Raw genomic sequence first — 19,751 nt, forward strand, 5'->3', positions numbered from 1 at the left:
CCACTCTCCCTTATATATCTGTGTAATATTGATCCCTTATGTCATCACACAAACAAATAATGACTTATTATGAAACACTTGGTGTGCGAAAAATCCTTGTGTAGGCCTTCTCTTGGGTACTATGTTGAGAGATTTCTTTAGTAAATGATAAACTTGTGATCACAAAAAGAGTAACAAAATACATGGATATTGCATAATACAACAGATAGTCAATAGATAGTCAGATGTTTTCTCTTTTAAGACAGTTAAAATACATGGTTCTCTCCTGGATACTCTTCAATCAGTCCTCTCTTGGCCACAACTCCCATTCAGTCCAGTGGGGTAGTCAACTTAATCAACACAAATACTACTAATTACTGGTAGATATTTACATAGAAAAATAAATACATCTTCAGGAATGTAATGTATTGATGTCTTTTATGTGGTTGACTACAAATAATACAAGTGTCAGATATTAACTCCATAAGTCATAGGTCCATAAGTGTTTTCACCGAAGGCACAACATCTTGAGCAATAGCAGTAGATTGGCCAATATATGCAACCAGATACACTTATCAATGCCACATCAGAAACATATAGTTTTGTGTTAGTATTGGGAAATTCCACAGTAAGAGAATACAACGATGCAACTATGCATTAGGACGATGTTTAACAATTTCCACTGAAAATATTACAAAAACACTGAAAGATGCAAAGTGTAGTAAACAAAGGATGGCACAAACAGGACAAACCGTCATTCTGTTACAAAACTTTGCATCTGCTGTTCTTCAAGTAAATGAGTCAGTGGAAATGGTTTAAAGTAGTCCTTGAACATGGAGTTGTATGGGTCAACTTTGCAGTCATTGTTTTTGTTTGACATACGTTTTAAAGTGAAAAGTCTCAGCATCATCCTGTCAAAGTGGAATTGCCTTATCGTTACTAAACTCTATTAGTGTACCGTGTCAAGTGATTGCAAAGTATGTGATCGAACATTGTAGCTTCAAGTGACATTTTTTATTGGACAATCAATGAATTACAATGACCATATTGTCAACTCCTGACCTGCAGTGTTGCAGTAAGTTGAATTGTGTGTATTGGGCAACAATATGGACTTGTATAGGTACTGAGTTGCTGTGTAATAATACTCCAATGTTGTGGCTATGACAGCTGCACCATTAAAATATATAAAAACATGCAAGTGCAGAATAGAAACACAATGTAAGGTATTTATATCATTGCTGCACTAGACTGAGATAGCGTACTACAAGAACCTTTTCATACTGATACACCTCTACTTTTCAGACCAGGAAAGGTGTGAAGACTAGTTATGATAGTGAACGGTGAGTGATAAACAGAAATGCTCAAAGCTGTATAGAAATACTTGATACGATTAGTTCATTCATAATGGAGTGCATATATTTCTATTTTGTTATGGTAGAAAAGTCACAAAACTTTATGATGTTGATGTATTGGGTATGTGTCCTTTACTCATTTCCTATGCTTCATTGCTATCTTTAGGTGAAATGACTGACTTTCAATTAGTTCACCCCCCCAAAAAAAATATATATATTTGTAAAAATACTGAGTTCTATTCTTTTATGAGATCCACTCTTACTCGGTATTCCCATCTTATCAACGTACAATACAGTGGTCCGTAAACCACTGAACAAACTGCCTACCACTTGTCCCAAGGATTGCATGAGAGCATGATTGGGGACACATTCTCACAGCTTCTCAAGGCACCTGGTATCTACTGTATGTCTTTTCTTCTTAGGCTGTTTACTACTTGGCTGTGGGAACACTAGAGTGTCCGGTTCCAAGAAGTCCCTCACCCTTTCTCCCCCATTTAGAACACTGGATGGGTACTGGATGTGTCACTAAGAGTCTCAAGGCAGAGGTCATATTCTCCTCCCCAGAAACTCTGAAAGCCAATGGTCTTTTATTCCAGGGAAAGTTGTTGTAGAAATATGGTCTGTCTATCTGTCTATCTGTCTAGGATCTTTTTATTTAGACGATTTATTTACACTTTTTATTTAGACTATGGGACAAAATCATTGCAGATTATTTTGTCTGCAATAATTATGACCTTTGGTTTATCTTTCTAAGAAATGGTGATGTTCAAATGTATTTGTTTAAATCACTGTTTAATTGGTGGTTTGTTTGTCTCTCAGTTGGAGTAAACATTTAACAAATCATGTCAAATTGTCATATTGTGTTTCCACACTCTTTACTTTTTTAATTAACTTGTAAAATGTTGATTGGCTACAGCTATATAAGTCAAATATAATAGTAATTAGTCATTTGAAATATGGAGTCAAGGTGGTTTAGAATGAGGTCCTTAGTTATCAAACCTGCAGTCTTGCTTGAGTCAGTTCCATCAAATAATTTTAAAGGCCTAATTCCACTTCAAATGGAATTGGAATTTACCCTTACTCTGCAATCATCTTCTTAATTAACCAGCTCCTGGTACTTCTCGGATCTCAGGAAGCGGCCGAAGGAGTCCTTCTCCATCAGAGCATAAATTTTCTTCTGGGCCAGGTCAAAGGTTGTGGAGGAAAGGTCAACCAGGTTCCTCAGGGTCACATCCTTGGTGTAATGATCAATGTTCACCTTAAGGGAGGAAAAGTGAGAAGTATGGGAGGGACGAGAGAGTCAGAGAGAGAGAGAGAGACAGAGAGAGACGGAGACAGGAAGGATAAGGTAAGTCTGGGCTTCCACAACAAATACAACAATAGTACACATTTGCTTGCCACATTTTCTGTCACCTCTCTGGGTCCCTCGGTCTGGATGAAGTCCTCATAGATCTTTCTGGCTTTCACAGTCATCTTCATGGGAGACTTGGTCTTTTTGAAGTTCTCACAGGCCACCCAGAACTCAATGTTCTCCTCACTGAACTCAGAGCGCAGGAAGCCACGGAACATGGCCAGGCCATCTGGGAGACGGAGAGATAGAGGAGATGGGACTATTAAATGATCCGAGAGAGAGAGTGGGGGAAGAGGGAAACAGAGCAGAGAGCAAAGAGCAAAGAGAGAGAAAGTAGAGACAGAGTGAAGTAGAGAGACAGTGAGTTGTTCCCATATTTTAACACAGAGGGCATTTGGCCAATCCTCCAACATCTCCCCTGAGTCCTGAATTCCAGAGACATGTTGCCACTGTGCCTCTGTTATGATAGGATGATGATAAGCTCCAATGGCTGAGTGTTTACAATATCAGAGTTGGGGGTTGGATTCTTACATGGCCCGCTAATACTGAATATGTGTTGCTGAAGTGAAAACATAATGGGCCTGACTGTATATACAGTATACTGATCAAAAATACAAGACAACATGTAAAGTGTTCATTTAATGTTAATTTCTCTACCATAAGCCGCCTCCAACATCATTTTAGAGAATTTGGCAGTATGTCCAACTGGCCTCACAACCACAGACTACGTGTAACCACTCCAGCCCAGGACCTCCACATCCGGCTTCTTCACCTGCGGGGTTGTCTGAGACCAGCCACCCGGACAGCTGATGAAAGTGAGGAGTACTTCTGTCCATTAAGCCTTTTACAAGCTCTTTTAGTAGGGAAAACCTCATTGGCCTATGCCCTCCCAGGCCCACCTATGGCTGCGCCCTTGCCCAGTCATGTGAAATTCATAAATTAGGGCCTAATACATTTTTTTCAATTAACTGATTTCCTTATATGAACTGTGACTCAGTACATTTGTTGAAATTGTTGAATGTTGCTTTTATATTTTTTGTTTAGTATAAATACATAACCAGAACCCTGTTCCAGCAACTTCCCTTGACTCAGAAATAAGAAAAAACACCTGACCTCTTTTTGGAAAAATCTCTTTGCTTTCATCTATCCAGGGACTCTACTATAGTGGGATTGCCGAGAGCCGAAGCGCATAGAGTGTAAAAATAATATGTCCTCGGTTGCAACACTCACTACCGAGTTCCAAAATGCCTCTGGAAGCAATGTCAGCACAATAACTGTTCATTGGGAGCTTCATGAAATGGCCAAGCAGCCTCACACAAGCCTAAGATCACCATGCGCAATGCCAAGCACCAGCTGGTGTGGTGTAAAGCAAGCTGCCATTGGACTCTGGAGCAGTGGAAACGTGTTCTGAGGAGTGATGAATCACGATTCATAATCTGGCAGCCCGACAGATGAATCTGGGTTTGGCGGATGCCAAGTGAACGCTACCTACTTGAATGCATAGTGCAAACTGTAAAGTTTGGTGGATGAGGAATAATGGCCTGGGGCTGTTTTTCATGGTTCGGGCTAGACCCCTTAGTTCCAGTGAAGAGAATCTTAACTCTACAGCATACAATGACATTCTAGATGATTCTGTGCTTTCAACTTTGTAGCAACATTTTGGGGAAGGCCCTTTCCTGTTTCGGCATGACAATGCCCCTGTGCACAAAGCGAGGTCTATACAGAAATGTTTTGTTGAGATCGTATGGAAGAACTTGACTGGCCAGCACAGAGCTCTGATCTCAACACCATCAAACACATTTGGGATGGTTTGGAACACCGACTCACAGCCAGGCCTAATTGCCCAACCTCAGTGCCCATCATCACAAATGATCCTGTGGCTGAATGGAAGCAAGTCCCCGCAGCAATGTTCCAACATCTAGTGGCAAGCCTTCCCAGAAGAAAGGACATTGTTATAGCAGGAAAGGAGTGACCAACTCCCCATTACTTCCCATGATTTTGGAATGTGATGTCCAATGAGCAGGTGTCCATATACTTTTGGTCAAGTAGTGTATCTGTATTTCAATTTTTTGATTAAAAAGTTGTTGTTTTTTTGCAGCGTGGAGCAGTTCCCAGGAAAACATTTATTGCAATTGTTAGATGCTACCACACCCACCTCCAAATCAAAACCAAACATACTGTAGATGTCAATGTTTGCTCGCACATGCTCCGTTTTACTTCCTGTCTGGCAGCAAGGTGCCTGTATTGCGACGCTGATTAGCTAGGACAAACAGGTGTGAAACACAGACAGGCGTGCACAGAAAATGAGAACACAATATGAAATTCATGTTTGGTTTTGATATTGAGGAGGGTGGTAGCATCTAAAATGTGGATTTAATATGAAACAGCAAATGTGTTTTCAAGGCACTCAGTATTTTCCAGCTTCATTTTTGACCCAGGTGTCATCTTTTACTTAATATAGACTTTATGTTCACAGATGGTTTATAAAATGTTAGTTCTCCCAGGAGATCTCTCGGCATAACTATAATGAATACCATCAGACTTATTGTTAATTATAGTCGGTCTGCTCAGTATTTCGTGTAAAGTATCATATGATTGGGTTAAGAAACATGGTTTTCAAGAAGACCTCATGGCTTTTCACAAGGACTTATTTGTTGTGCGTGTGTGTGTGTGTATTTCTGGGCGTACTTACAGCTGTTGGTCAGCACATGGTCCAGGGACTCACGCCACTGAGCAGCCTCTTCAGGAGCGGGCCTGTTCAACACACAAACACAATATAACAGTTAAACAACACACACCTTACCCTTGATTAAACAGTTTGTCACCCACAGCCTATTAATACAGCACCCTGTAAGGTCATTGAGGTTTAGAGGTCCTCGATTGTTCTCCCCCTAACACACACACACACACACACACACACACACACACACACACACACACACACACACACACACACACACACACACACACACACACACACACACACACACACACACACACACACACACACACACACACACACACACACACACACACACACACACACACACACACACACACACACACACACACTAGTGCGAGAGAGCCCTGCAGCATTTAACCATAATTGGTGGCTGTACTACTGAGATAGTAGGGAAAATAGTCATTATGTAAGAGGTTCCACAAGTAAGTGGATGATCTCTCTCGTTCTCATTATATTTTATCCAGAGTGAATTACAGGTGCAATTAGGGTTAAGTGCGTTGCTCAAGGGAACATCAAAATATTTTTCACCTTGCAGCTGGTTTGAATCCCTGAGCTGACGTTTCAGTTATGGTATATGGCCGAATACAAACAGTGTAGTTATTCCCTCCGCAAGGCAATCAAACAAGCGAAACGTCAGTATAGGGACAAAGTGGAGTCGCAATTCACCGGCTCACACACAAGACGTATGTGGCAGGGTCTACAAACAATCATGTACTACAAAATGAAGACCAGCCACGTTACAGACGCCGACGTCTAAACACCTTGTTTGCCTGCTTTGAGGATAATACAGTGCCACCAAAGTGGCCCGCTACCAAGGACTGTGGGCTCTCCTTCTCTGTGGCTGACGTGAGTAAGACATTTAAACGTGTTAACCCTTGCCGCGTCCTCAGAGCACACGCAGACCAGTTGGCTGGTGTGTTTACGGACATATTCAATCTCTCCCTATCTCAGTCTGCTGTCCCCACATGCTTCAGGATGGCCACCATTGTTCTTGTACCCAAGAAGGCAAAGGTAACTGAACTAAATGATTATCGCCCCGTAGCACTCACTTCTATCATCATGAAGTGCATTGAGAGACTAAACAATCATATCACCTGCACCTTACCTGTCACCCTAGACCCACTGCAATTTGCATACCGCCCCAATAAGTCCACAGACGATGCAATCGCCATCACACTGCACACTGCCCTATTCCATCTAGACAAGAGGAATACCTATGGAAGAAAGCTGTTCATTGACTACAGCTCAGCAGTCAAAACCATAGTACTCTTCAAGCTCATCTTAAGGTTGAGGCCCTGGGTCTCAACCGAACCCTATGCAATTGGGACCTGGACTTGGGAGGAACTATTGGATATAAGAGCAACGTCAACTCACCATCATTACGATCAGGAATACGACTTTCCCGAAGCAGATCCTCTGTTTTACCCACCACCCAGGACAATGGATTGGATCCCAGCCGGCAAACCAAAAAAAAGACCCCGTAAAAGGGGCAGACGAAGCGGTGATCTGGTCAGGCTCCGGAGACGGGCATATCGCCCACCGCTTCCGAGCATACTACTCGCCAATGTCCAGTCTCTTGACAACAAGGTAGATGAAATCCGAGCAAGGGTAGCATTCCAGAGAGACATAAGAGACTGTAACTTGCTTTGCTTCACAGAAACATGGCTCACTCAAGACACGCTATCGGAGTCGGTACAGCCAGCTGCTTTCTTCACACATCGCACCGACAAAAATAAGCATCTTTCTGGTAAGAAGAAGGGTGGGGAGGGGGGTATGCCTTATGATTAACAAGACGTGGTGTGATCATAACATCATACAGGAACTCAAGTCCTTCTGTTCACCTGACTTGGTATTCACAATCAAATTTTGACCGCATTATCTACCAAGATTATTATCTTCGATTATAATCACAGCCACATATATTCCCCCCCAAGCAGACACATGGATGGCCCTGAACGAACTTAATTTGACTATGTAAACTGGAAACCACATATCCTGAGGCTGCATTCATTGTAGCTGGGTATTTTAACAAGGCTAAAGGTAGATGAAGGTAGATGAAAACAAGACTCCCTAATTTCTATCAGCATATCGGTTGTGCAACCAGGGCTTGTAAAACCCTGGATCATTGTTATTCTAACTTCCGCGACGCATATAAGGCCTTATCCTGCCCTCCTTTCGGAAAAGCTGACCACAACTCCATTTTGTTGCTTCCAGCCTATAGACAAAAACTAAAACAGGAAGCTCCCATCCTCAGGTCTGTTCAACGCTGGTCCGACCAATCTGATTCCACACTTCAAGATTGCTTTGATCACGTGGACTTGGATATGTTCCGCATTGCGTCAAACAACAACATTGACGAATACACTGATTCAGTGAGCAAGTTTATTAGCAAGTGCATCGGCGATGTCGTACCCACAGCAACTATTAAAACATTTCCAAACCAGAAACCATGTATTGATGGCAGCATTCGTGCGAAACTGAATGCACAAACCACTGCTTTTAATCATAGCAAGGTGACCGGAAACATGACCGAATACAAACAGTGTAGCTATTCCCTCCACAAGGCAATCAAACAAGCTAAGCGTCAGTATAGAGACAAAGTAGAGTCGCAATTCAACAGCTCAGACACAAGAGGTATGTGGCAGTGTCTACAGTCAATCACGGATAACTAAAAGAAAACCAGCCCCGTCGCGAACCAGGATGTCTTTCTCCCAGACAGACTACAGCTCAGCATTTAACACCATAGTACCCTCTAAACTTGTCATCAAGCTCAAGACCCTGGGTCTCGACCCCGTCCTGTGCAACTGGGTACTTCCTGACTGGCCGCCCCCAGGTGGTGAGTGTAGGTAACAACATCTCCACCCCGCTGATCCTCAACACTGGAGCCCCACAAGGGTGCATTCTGAGCCCTCTACTGTACTCCCTGTTCACCCACGACTGCATGGCCATGCACGCCTCCAACTCAATCATCAAGTTTGCAGAAGACACTACAGTGGTAGGCTTGATTCCCAACAACGACAAGACGGCCTAAAGGGAGGGCCCTCGTTGTGTGGTGGCAGGATAATAACCTCACACTCAATGTCAACAAAACAAAGGAGATGATCGTGGATTTCAGGAAACAGCAGAGGGAGCACCCCCCTATCCACATCGACGGGATAGTAGTGGAGAGCGTAGTATGTTTTAAGTTCCTCGGTGAACACATCACGGACAAACTGTATTGGTCCAACGACACAGACAGCGTGGTGAAGAAGGCGCAGCAGCGCCTTTTCAACCTCAGGAGGCTGAAGAAATTCGTCTTGTCACCAAAAGCACTCACAAACTTTTACAGACACACAATCGAGAGCATCCTGTCGGGTTGTATCACCGCCTGGTATGGCAACTGCTCCGCCCACAACCGTACGACTCTCCAGAGGGTAGTGAGGTCTGCACAACGCATCACCGGGGGCAAACTACCTGCCCTCCAGGACACCTACACCACCCAATGTCACAGGAAGGCCATAAAGATCATCAAGGACAACAACCACCCGAGCGACTGCCTGTTCACCCCGCTATCATCCAGAAGGCGAGGTCAGTACAGGTGCATCAAAGCAGGGACCGAGAGACTGAAAAACAGCTTCTATCTCAAGGCCATCAGACTGTTAAACAGCCACCACTAACATTGAGCGGCTGCTGCCAACATACTGACTCAACTCCAGCCACTTTAATATTGTAAAAATTGATTTAAAAAAAATCATTAACCACTTTAAACAATGCCACTTCATATAATGTTTACATACCCTACATTACTCATCTCATATGTATATATTGTACCCGATACCTATCTACTGCATCTTGCCTATGCTGTTCTGTACCATCACTCATTCATATATTTTTACGTACATATTCTTCATTCCTTTACACTTGTGTGTATAAGGTAGTTGTTGTGAAATTGTTAGGTTAGATTAGTCGTTTGTTATTACTGCATTGTCGGAACTAGAAGCACAAGTATTTCACTACACTCGCATTAACATCTGCTAACCATGTGTATGTGAAAAATAAAATTTGATTTGATTTGACGCACCGCCCCGGGTGATGAAGGTAGGATACAACATCTCCACTTCTCTGATCCTCAACACCCCACAACTGTGCTTGCTCAGCCCCCTCCTGTACTTCTTGTTTACCCATGACTGCATGGCCATGCACACCTCCAACTCGATCATCAAGTTTGCAGATGACACAACAGTAGTAGGCTTGATCACCAACAATGATGAGACAGCCTATAGGGAGGAGGTGAGGGCACTCAGAGTGTGGTGTCAGAATAGCAACCTCTCACTCAACGTCAACAAAACAAATGAGATGATTGTGGGACTTCAGGAAACAGCAGCGGGAGCACCCTCCTATCGAAGGACAGCAGTGGAGAAGGTGGAAAGTTTTAAGTTCCTCGGCGTACACATCACTGACAAACTGAAATGGTCCACCCACACAGACAGTGTAGAAATGTGGCTTGGCACCTAAAACCCTCACAAAATTTTACAGATGCACAATTGACAGCATCCTGTCAGGCTGTACCACCGCCTGGTACTGCAATTGCACTGTCCGCAACTGCAGGGTTCTCCAAAGGGTGGTGCTGTCTGCACAACGCCCCACCGGGGGCAAACTACCTGCCCTCCCCGATGTCACAGGGAGGCCAAAGAAGATCATCAACGACAACAACCACCCGAGGCACTGCCTGTTCACCCTGCTACCATCCAGAAGTCGAGGTCAGTACAGGTGCATTAAAGCTGGGAACGAGAGACTGAAAAATAGCTTCCATCTCAAGGCCATCAGACTGTTAAACAGCCAACACAGAGAGGCTGCTGCTTACATACAGACTTCAAATCTTTGGCCACTCTAATGAATGGATCACAGTCACTTTATTAATGCCACTTTAATAATGATGTTTACATACAGTGCCTTGAAAAAGTATTCATCCCCCTTTGCATGTTTCTATTTTGTTGCATTACAAACTGTAAATTAAATTGATTTTGGATTTGGATTTCATGTGATGGACACACACAACATAGTCCAAATTGGTGAAATGAAACAAATAACTTGTTAAAAAAAAAAATAAGAATTAAAAGCAGAAACGTGGTGCGTGCATATGTTTTCACCACAATTACCTTCAGAAGTCACATTTACCAATGCCAATCGATACTGTTTGAAGCAGAGTCGTTTCTATATGTTTCCTTCCTTTGAGGACCACAGGGATGTAACTGATGCATTCTGTAGCCATGCTGTTCTAAGGTGTTTGCGGGAGTGTGTGTGGGAGTGTGTGCGAGAGAGAGAGTATGTGTTAATGTTTGTGTATGTGAGGGCTGTCTGAGGGAAGGAGAACGTTACACTACTCACTTCTGAAGCTTCTCTGGCTTCTTCTCTGGTTTCTCGGGGTAGGGGATAATCAGGTCAATGCCATTCTCAGGCTTCTGGAGGAGAACCCCCAACTTAGACTTGATCTCTTTAGCCCTGAGAAAGAAAACACATGAGGAAGTAAGGGCATTAAGGAGGATGCTGTAATTTTTTTAATGACACACATTCAGGAGTTAGAACAGTATAATGACAATAGTGGCTTTGGCTAATGGCTTTGGCTAATGCAGATTATAGTCAGGAATACCAAGTGAGCACAGATAGCTATAACCAATCAGTGAAGTTCGTAAAGTTGAAAAGCAATCACCAACAGAGCAGAAGACCTACAGTACACTGTAAGACTTTTCTGTCATTTCAACAGTAAAACACTGTAAGATGTTTGTATACCGTTCATGTGTTCTACAGCATAGATTGCACTGCATTATGGGTCAAATGCAGAAAAATACTGTTATTAACTGTAATTAGGAAGCCTCCTATAAAAATTACTATGATATACTGTACTTTAAAAAAAATGTTTTAAACAATAATAGCTTATGCCTACTGTAGATTCAAATGATCCATTTCAGGTGCCATGTTCATGCTGTTGGGTGAGACATGAAGCTCGGGGTTTTTAATAAATATAATCTTGAAGCGGCTGTGTAGTGGAATAATATTTCCAGCAGCTGCCGGGTAGGTACCTTGCCTTGTTTATAAGCAGATTTATAAACAAATAAGGGCATTAAGGAGGATGCTGTATTTTTTTTTTAAATGACTCAGACAGCCCTCACACACACAAACATGAACACAGTATTTACTTTTATTTACAAAGCCATTTTGGGTTTACTACCTTTTTGTTTGGGCATTTTTATTGTTCAGAAATGTGGTGGGTACTCTCTTCGTTCGCTGGACTTTATCCTGTTAACTGTTCCAAATGTCCAAACTGAATTTGGTAAAAGGGCTTTTATGTACTCTGCGCCATCGTCTTGGAATGCCTTACAAAATAGTTTTAAACTGGAAGAACTTGTCCCGATTGATCTTTTTAAATCACTGATGAATGATCTTGAGACTGATTCCCTGCCCTGTCAATGTTTTTAATTGGCTGTTTTTGATTTTGTTATACTCTTGTGAATGCTATGGTTTTTACTAGATTACTTGTAGTTTTTCATGTTGTTTGTCTGTAATATAATGACTTGGTGCTGCCTATCTTGGCCAGGACGCTCCTGAAAAAGAGGTTTTACTTATCAATGAGCCCTTCCTGGTTAAATAAAGTTTAAATAAAATAAAATTGCTAGCCAATGTTGAATTACTGCATATTTCCTTAGCTAGCCTAGCTAGATAGCTGACTAATGTTTGCTAGCTACCTACCTCAAGTTGACAAAAGCCATTTTGGTCTGCTCTAAATTCTTGTAGATATCTAGCTGCGTGAACTAGAAAAACATCACTGTCACTCTGAGTGCAATAGAGAATACTGAGCACAGATTCGTGACCGTTATGTTTCCACCATTAATACAGAGAAAATTGCTTGTTTCTAGCAGTTCAAAAGATGACTCATATTTTTGGGGATTGACGGGATGCATTTGACACATAATCTGTGTTATGGGCCATACTAAAGCTGATGCGAATGACCTGTGCACCGTATTGTATCGCACCGTATTGTATCGAGGTGCCTGCTGACCTGTGCAGTGCCACTGGTCAGCAGTGGCCTAACACAGTGTCGGAGATGGAATCTAGTAACGTGGTGGATTTTCCCCTCCCAGGAGTATACAGTATTTCAAGTAGGACAGCATACTACACAAGAATAACTAATATTGGTAGCCATCTAGATGTCACTGTGATATATTCTACTCAATGGGGAGAGCATGAATGGCAAAAACACTGGGAAAGAGTTTCTTCCTTAGGTGTTACAACCCTGTGTGGTTCGGGTCCCTTGGCTCTCATCTGCGCGACATAAATCATTGTTTTGTAGGCCAGGATTGTCCACTTGGCCTCTCCTGCTAACCATTTGATTAATTTAAAAAACATTGTTCCATAATGTTACAGTATTTTATAGGCTAGGTCTACCATATTTATTTCTCGACTTTCCTAATATTAGGCACATTGTTTTTCTTTAAAACAGGAGTATAACCTATCTGGCTGGCATGAAAATGAAACAGGAATAGGAAACTCATTCAAGGGTTTTTCTTTATTTTTACTATTTCCTACATTGTAGAATAATAGTGAAGACATCAAAACAATGAAATAACACATCATATAGTATCATATAGTAGTCTTATAGTAACCAAAAAAAGAGTTAAACAAATCTAAATATATTTTATATTCTTCAAATAAGATGTCCCTAGTTGGTAAAATAGCAAGTCCATATTATGGCAAGAACAGCTCAAATAAGCAAAGATAAACATCAGTCCATCATTACTTCAAGACATGAAGGTCAGTAAATCCTGAAAATATCAAGAACTTTGAAAGTTTCTTCATGTGCAGTCGCAAAAATGATCAAGTTCTATGATGAAACTGGCTCTTATGAGAACCGTTACAGGTAAGGAAGACCCAGAGTTACCTCTGCTGCAGAGGGTAAGTTCATTAGAGTAAACTTCACCTCATATTGCAGCACAAATAAATGCTTCACAGAGTTCAAGTAACAGACACATCTCATCTTGTTTGCACTTAGTGGGACTATCATTTGTTTTGACAATGACCCAAAACAGACCTCTAGGCTGTGTAAGGGCTATTTGACCAAGATGCATCAGATGACCAGGCCTCAACAATCACCCGACCCCAACCCAATTGAGATGGTTTGGGATGAGTTGGACCGCAGAGTGAAGGAAAAGCAGCCAACAAGTGCTCAGCATATGTGGGAACTCCTTCAAGACTGTTGGAACAGCATTCCTTATGAAGCTGGTTGAGAGAATGCCAAGAGTGTGCCAAGCTGTCATCGGGGCAAAGTGTGGCTACTTTGAAGAATCTCAAATATAAAATATATTTGGATTTGTTTAGCACTTTCTTGGTTACTACTTGATTCCATATGTGTTATTTCATGTTTTCACTATTATTCTACAATGTAGAAAATAGTAAAAATAAAGAAAAACCCTTGAATGAGTAGCTGTGTCCAAACTTTTGACTGGTACTGTATGTTATGATGAAGTTTATATCACAACTAAAGTGGCCAAATAACTTCTTAAAATTAAACAGGTTAATCCACTTTACAAAGCGTGTTGGGCCTAACTGGCATATATATGCAGCATGTGAGTTTCAAGTTTGGGGAAGATAATATTATCCATATTATCCAAAAAAATGCACAAGCATTACATGCATAATCGCATATCAAATCAAATAAAAAACAAATCAAATCAAATGTATTTGTCACATACACATGGTTAGCAGATGTTAATGCGAGTGTAGCGAAATGCTTGTACTTCTAGTTCCGACAGTGCAGTAATAACCAACGAGTAATCTAACTAAAAATTCCTAAACTACTGTCTTATACACAGTGTAAGGGGATAAAGAACATGTACATAAGGATATATGAATGAGTGATGGTACAGAGCAGCATAGGCAAGATACAGTAGATGGTATCGGGTACAGTATATACATATAAGATGAGTATGTAAACAAAGTGGCATAGTTAAAGTGGCCAGTGATACATGTATTACATAAGGATGCAGTCGATGATATAGAGTACAGTATATACGTATGCATATGAGATGAATAATGTAGGATAAGTAACATTATATAAGGTAGCATTGTTTAAAGTGGCTAGTGATATATTTACATCATTCCCATCAATTCCCATTATTAAAGTGGCTGGAGTTGAGTCAGTGTCAGTGTGTTGGCAGCGTCCACTCAATGTTAGTGGTGGCTGTTTAACATTCTGATGGCCTTGAGATAGAAGCTGTTTTTCAGTCTCTCGGTCCCAGCTTTGATGCACCTGTACTGACCTCGCCTTCTGGATGATAGCGGGGTGAACAGGCAGTGGCTCGGGTGGTTGATGTCCTTGATGATCTTTATGGCCTTCCTGTAACATCGGGTGGTGTAGGTGTCCTGGAGGGCAGGTAGTTTGCCCCCGGTGATGCGTTGTGCAGACCTCACTACCCTCTGGAGAGCCTTGCGGTTGAGGGCGGAGCAGTTGCCGTACCAGGCGGTGATACAGCCCGCCAGGATGCTCTCGATTGTGCATCTGTAGAAGTTTGTGAGTGCTTTTGGTGACAAGCCGAATTTCTTCAGCCTCCTGAGGTTGAAGAGGCGCTGCTGCGCTGCTGTCTGTGTGAGTGGACCAATTCAGTTTGTCACGAACTTAAAATGCTGTCTGTGTGAGTGGACCAATCTCAGTTTTGTTCTGTGATGTGTATTACACTGACACCACACTCCGAGGGCCCTCACCTCCTCCCTGTAGGCCGTCTCGTCGTTGTTGCTAATCAAGCCTACCAATGTTGTGTCGTCCGCAAACTTGATGATTGAGTTGGAGGCGTGCGTGGCCACGCAGTCGTGGGTGAACAGGGAGTACAGGAGAGGGCTCAGAACGCACCCTTGTGGGGCCCCAGTGTTGAGGATCAGAGGGGAGGAGATGTTGTTACCTACCCTCACGACCTGGGGGCGGCCCGTCAGGAAGTCCAGTACCCAGTTGCACAGGGCAGGGTCGAAACCCAGGGTCTCGAGCTTGATGACGAGCTTGGAGGGTACTATGGTGTTGAAGGCCGAGCTGTAGTCGATGAACAGCATTCTCACATAGGTATTCCTCTTGTCCAGATTAGTTAGGGCAGTGTGCAGTGTGGTTGAGATTGCATCGTCTGTGGACCTATTTGGGCGGTAAGCAAATTGAAGTGGGTCTAGGGTGTCAGGTAGGGTGGAGGTTATATGGTCCTTTACTCTCAAAGCACTTCATGATGACCGAAGTGAGTGCTACGGGGCGGTAGTCGTTTAGCTCAGTTACCTTAGCTTTCTTGCGAACAGGAACAATGGTGGCCCTCTTGAAGCATGTGGGAACAGCAGACTGCTATAGGGATTGATTGAATATGTCCGTAAACACACCAGCCAGCTGGTCTGCGCATGTTCTGAAGGCGCGGCTGGGGATGCCGTCTGGGCCTGCAGCCTTGCGAGGGTTAACACGTTTAAATGTCTTACTCACCTCAGCTGCAGTGAAGGAGAGACCGCATGTTCTCGTTGCAGGCCGTGTCAGTGGCACTGTATTGTCCTCAAAGCGGGCAAAAAAGTTATTTAGTCTGCCTGAGAACAAGACATCCTTGTCCGTGACTGGGCTGGATTTCTTCCTGTAGTCCGTGATTGACTGTAGACCCTGCCACATGCCTCTTGTGTCTGAGCCGTTTAATTGAGATTCTACTTTGTCTCTGTACTGACGCTTAGCTTGTTTGATAGCCTTGCGGAGGGAATAGCTGCACTGTTTGTATTCGGTCATGTTACCATACACCTTGCCCTGATTAAAAGCAGTGGTTCGCGCTTTCAGTTTCACACGAATGCTGCCATCAATCCACGGTTTCTGGTTAGGGAATGTTTTAATCGTTGCTATGGGAACGACATCTTCAACGCACGTTCTAATGAACTCGCACACCGAATCAGCGTATTCGTCAATGTTGTTATCTGACGCAATACGAAACATATCCCAGTCCACGTGATGGAAGCAGTCTTGGAGTGTGGAGTCAGCTTGGTCGGACCAGCATTGGACAGACCTCAGCGTGGGAGCCTCTATTTTTAGTTTCTGTCTGTAGGCAGGGATCAGCAAAATGGAGTCGTGGTCAGCTTTTCCGAAAGGGGGGCGGGGCAGGGCCTTATATGCATCTCAGAAGTTAGAGTAACAATGATCCAAGGTTTTTCCACCCCTGGTTGCGCAATCGATATATGCTGATAAAATTTAGGGAGTCTTGTTTTCAGATTAGCCTTGTTAAAATCCCCAGCTACAATGAATGCAGCCTCCGGATAAATGGTTTCCAGTTTGCAAAGAGTTAAATAAAGTTCGTTCAGAGCCATCGATGTGTCTGCTAGGATAGGATAAGTATTCCCCCCCCATTTAAGATTTAGATGCACTATTGTAAAGTGACTGTTCCACTGGATGTCATAAGGTGAATGCACCAATTTGTAAGTCGCTCTGGATAAGAGCGTCTGCTAAATGACTTAAATGTAAATGTAAATGCTTGGGGGGGATATATACGGCTGTGATTATAATCGAAGAGAATTCTCTTGGTAGATAATGCGGTCTACATTTGATTGTGAGGAATTCTAAATCAGGTGAACAGAAGGATTTGAGTTCCTGTATGTTTCTTTCATCACACCATGTCTCGTTAGTCATAAGGCATACGCCCCCGCCCCTCTTCTTACCAGAAAGGTGTTTGTTTCTGTCGGCGCGATGCATGGAGAAACCCGTTGGCTGTTGGCTGACAAAAAGTAAATGTGGACAGTTCTTCCAATATCTTCAATATGCACCTCGGAATTGGATACGGAGGCATGCAGTTGTGTCCCCGATGTGTCTGTCTTCACTTGTTAGCCTGTGAGAAAGACCCGATCACGTGACCGAGAGCGATATGAGTGAGAGATGCTTCGGAGTGCCCGGCCGGGAGAAGGGAATTATAGATATTATATTCAGCCCAAGGACACAACTGCCATATCCTTTGTATTTTATTCAGCTATGTTTAATTGTATTCTTCATACTATAAATTCATATGAAATAATGCCACAGAATTCTAAGCAAATCTTGTCAGCTAAATGAACTAGTGTAGCCCACAGCCATAATGGCATAGCGAGATCAGGGCCTAACATAAGCACAATATGCTATTCTGTTCAACTCAGAGTATGCTATTCTGTTCTTCTGAAATATACTACATTTCTTTCATATCATGTTTCTTTAGACATGCCTAAAATCAATAATGGATTTATTGTGATGCGTAAGCTATATTACATGGACTTATTATACTTTTAAAAATGTAGATGTTCCAAAGATATGACTTAGTGGAAGCCAGGAGATGCTAAATGTGTTTGTTAATTAATGGTCAATTACAGTGAGACTTGAAGTTATTTGCTTGACAACCACCGTCTGACATAATTTCATGATCGACACTGCCTTAGTTTAGACCCAGGTTAACACAACCCCACCTCAGATGAATCAGGCCCATTAGAGATCATGTGATGTAGCCTTTGTTTTCAATGGCACAGTGTCAGTACACCATAATGACCCGTGTAATAATTTACATTTAAAAGGGATAAAACTTAATTTTTTCTAACATGGTTTTTCCTTTTCCTTTTAATCATCGATCAACTAAATGTGTTAACCGTAATTTCTAATTATCAAAATACCCACTTTTAAACATCTCAAACTAAACGAAAAGTAAAAAAAAGAGAAAAGAGGCTGGACACAATACTTTGTGGACACAATGACACACTAACAATTTTACTGCTATTTCCAAAAACGCAATAATCAAAATGATTTAATACAAAGAGGACAATTTAGTGAGTAAATCAATGAGACTTTGAATAGAATAACCAAGTTTATCATTACTTAGAGCTCACCTCACTCATGTATTAACAAAAATGGCAAGAGAAAACAAAACAAGACGAAGTCTGATCAATAATGAATAATATGGTGAACAGCAGGTAGTTGATTCCTCTTTATTACTTTCATCTATCCCTATAGTCAGCGATCAGGAGATGGGCTCAACTAAAACAACAGCCACACATGCATACATACGTGCAGCTTCTTGTTAACAGAATAGACCTGGTTGTTCCTGGCCGGGGATGACACTCAAATAACTAGGCCGCGTGTTTCCATTAGTTTCCACAGAATATCCATTCTAACCAGGGCTGCAATTGAGAGGTTGACCGAGAGTTTAGGGCTATGTCATAATAAATCAGGATAGCCCATAAAGCAGATGAACATTTTAAAATCTCCAAGTAATGATGTGTAATTTTAAGTAATGGTGTTAAATCCCCTATGAAAATAAAATATATCTTAAATCCAGGATTTTTGATCAACTGGTAGCCGTTGTCTAATTGCTTTGAGTGATGAGCAGTTTTCAGTGAATGCATATTGGAAAAACAGTAAATGAGTTCTATTGCTTTATTTGCCAATTATTCATGAACATCCTTTATCAAAAAATACTGCTCCGAGTAATAGTTTGATTTAATAAATGAATATGCATAACTCAATATATAAGTTATCATGTATGCATGATACTGGTATGTATCAATCCTCCCTTGTGCCAGAAACAGGGCAGTGCAGTATATCATACTGATTTCTCTTTGCTTTTTTTGGCCTAATCTGCTTCTTAATAAGTTAATCACTAGAGGATGACAAAGAGCATAAACTGTACCTATTTTTTGCTTTTAAGTTTGGCAAAATCTTCCTGTCTTGCAGGTGGAAGAAATTGCTGAGTCTGGACTGCAGTAGTGGAATACAGTCAGCAAGATGCTAACATTAAGCCATTAAGATCTTATCAGATCATGGAACAATACCTTTATCTCTGCAACTGGAACCTTTCAACTTTTTGGACAGTTGAAAGATTTTGGAAGAGTATTTAATCAAGTTTCCATTTATCATACATGTTTTGCAAAAAGTAGAAAAATTATTTAATGAAGAACTATATTCACAATTAACTTCATTACCATACAGCATATGTCAATGACTTCAGCATGAAAAATGAACTATGAATAAAGAAATCTGATTTTAATTACAGACCAAACATTTTCCGACTAAGAAATCAGCCTCAGAAACTTGTGATGTGATATCTCTGGGGTTATTTCAGGCAAGCTACAGTAGGAGAGATTACCCTTTCAGAGAGCAGAAGAGCATATCGCTTTTGGTATCTCACCTTTCCAGACATGATTGGGGTAATGCAGCTAATCCTCTACACATTTTCTGTTTTTCTTTTGATGTGTTGTTGAGTGAGTCCACCACCGTAAGATTCCCTTTTTCTTTTTGACTTTGTCTTTCAGCACTCTTGAGGGGTTTATATACATAGTGTCTATT

General features: G+C 41.8%; 1 protein-coding gene across 1 annotated transcript; it reads right to left on the reverse strand.

Moving 5' to 3' along the window:
• Window positions 1–403: 403 nt before the first annotated feature.
• On the reverse strand, window positions 404–19,709 carry LOC124037886 (regulator of G-protein signaling 5-like). The gene is made up of 5 exons (XM_046353082.1): window positions 19,594–19,709; window positions 10,793–10,906; window positions 5,375–5,436; window positions 2,745–2,911; window positions 404–2,589 (listed from the first exon to the last, which is right to left on the reverse strand). Exons 1-5 carry the CDS (start codon window positions 19,635–19,637, stop codon window positions 2,428–2,430), a joined length of 549 nt encoding a protein of 182 aa, XP_046209038.1. The 5' UTR covers window positions 19,638–19,709; the 3' UTR covers window positions 404–2,427.
• Window positions 19,710–19,751: the final 42 nt, after the last annotated feature.

This window comes from Oncorhynchus gorbuscha, linkage group LG06, assembly GCF_021184085.1.
Source record: "Oncorhynchus gorbuscha isolate QuinsamMale2020 ecotype Even-year linkage group LG06, OgorEven_v1.0, whole genome shotgun sequence".
NCBI classification, from domain to species: domain Eukaryota; kingdom Metazoa; phylum Chordata; class Actinopteri; order Salmoniformes; family Salmonidae; genus Oncorhynchus; species Oncorhynchus gorbuscha.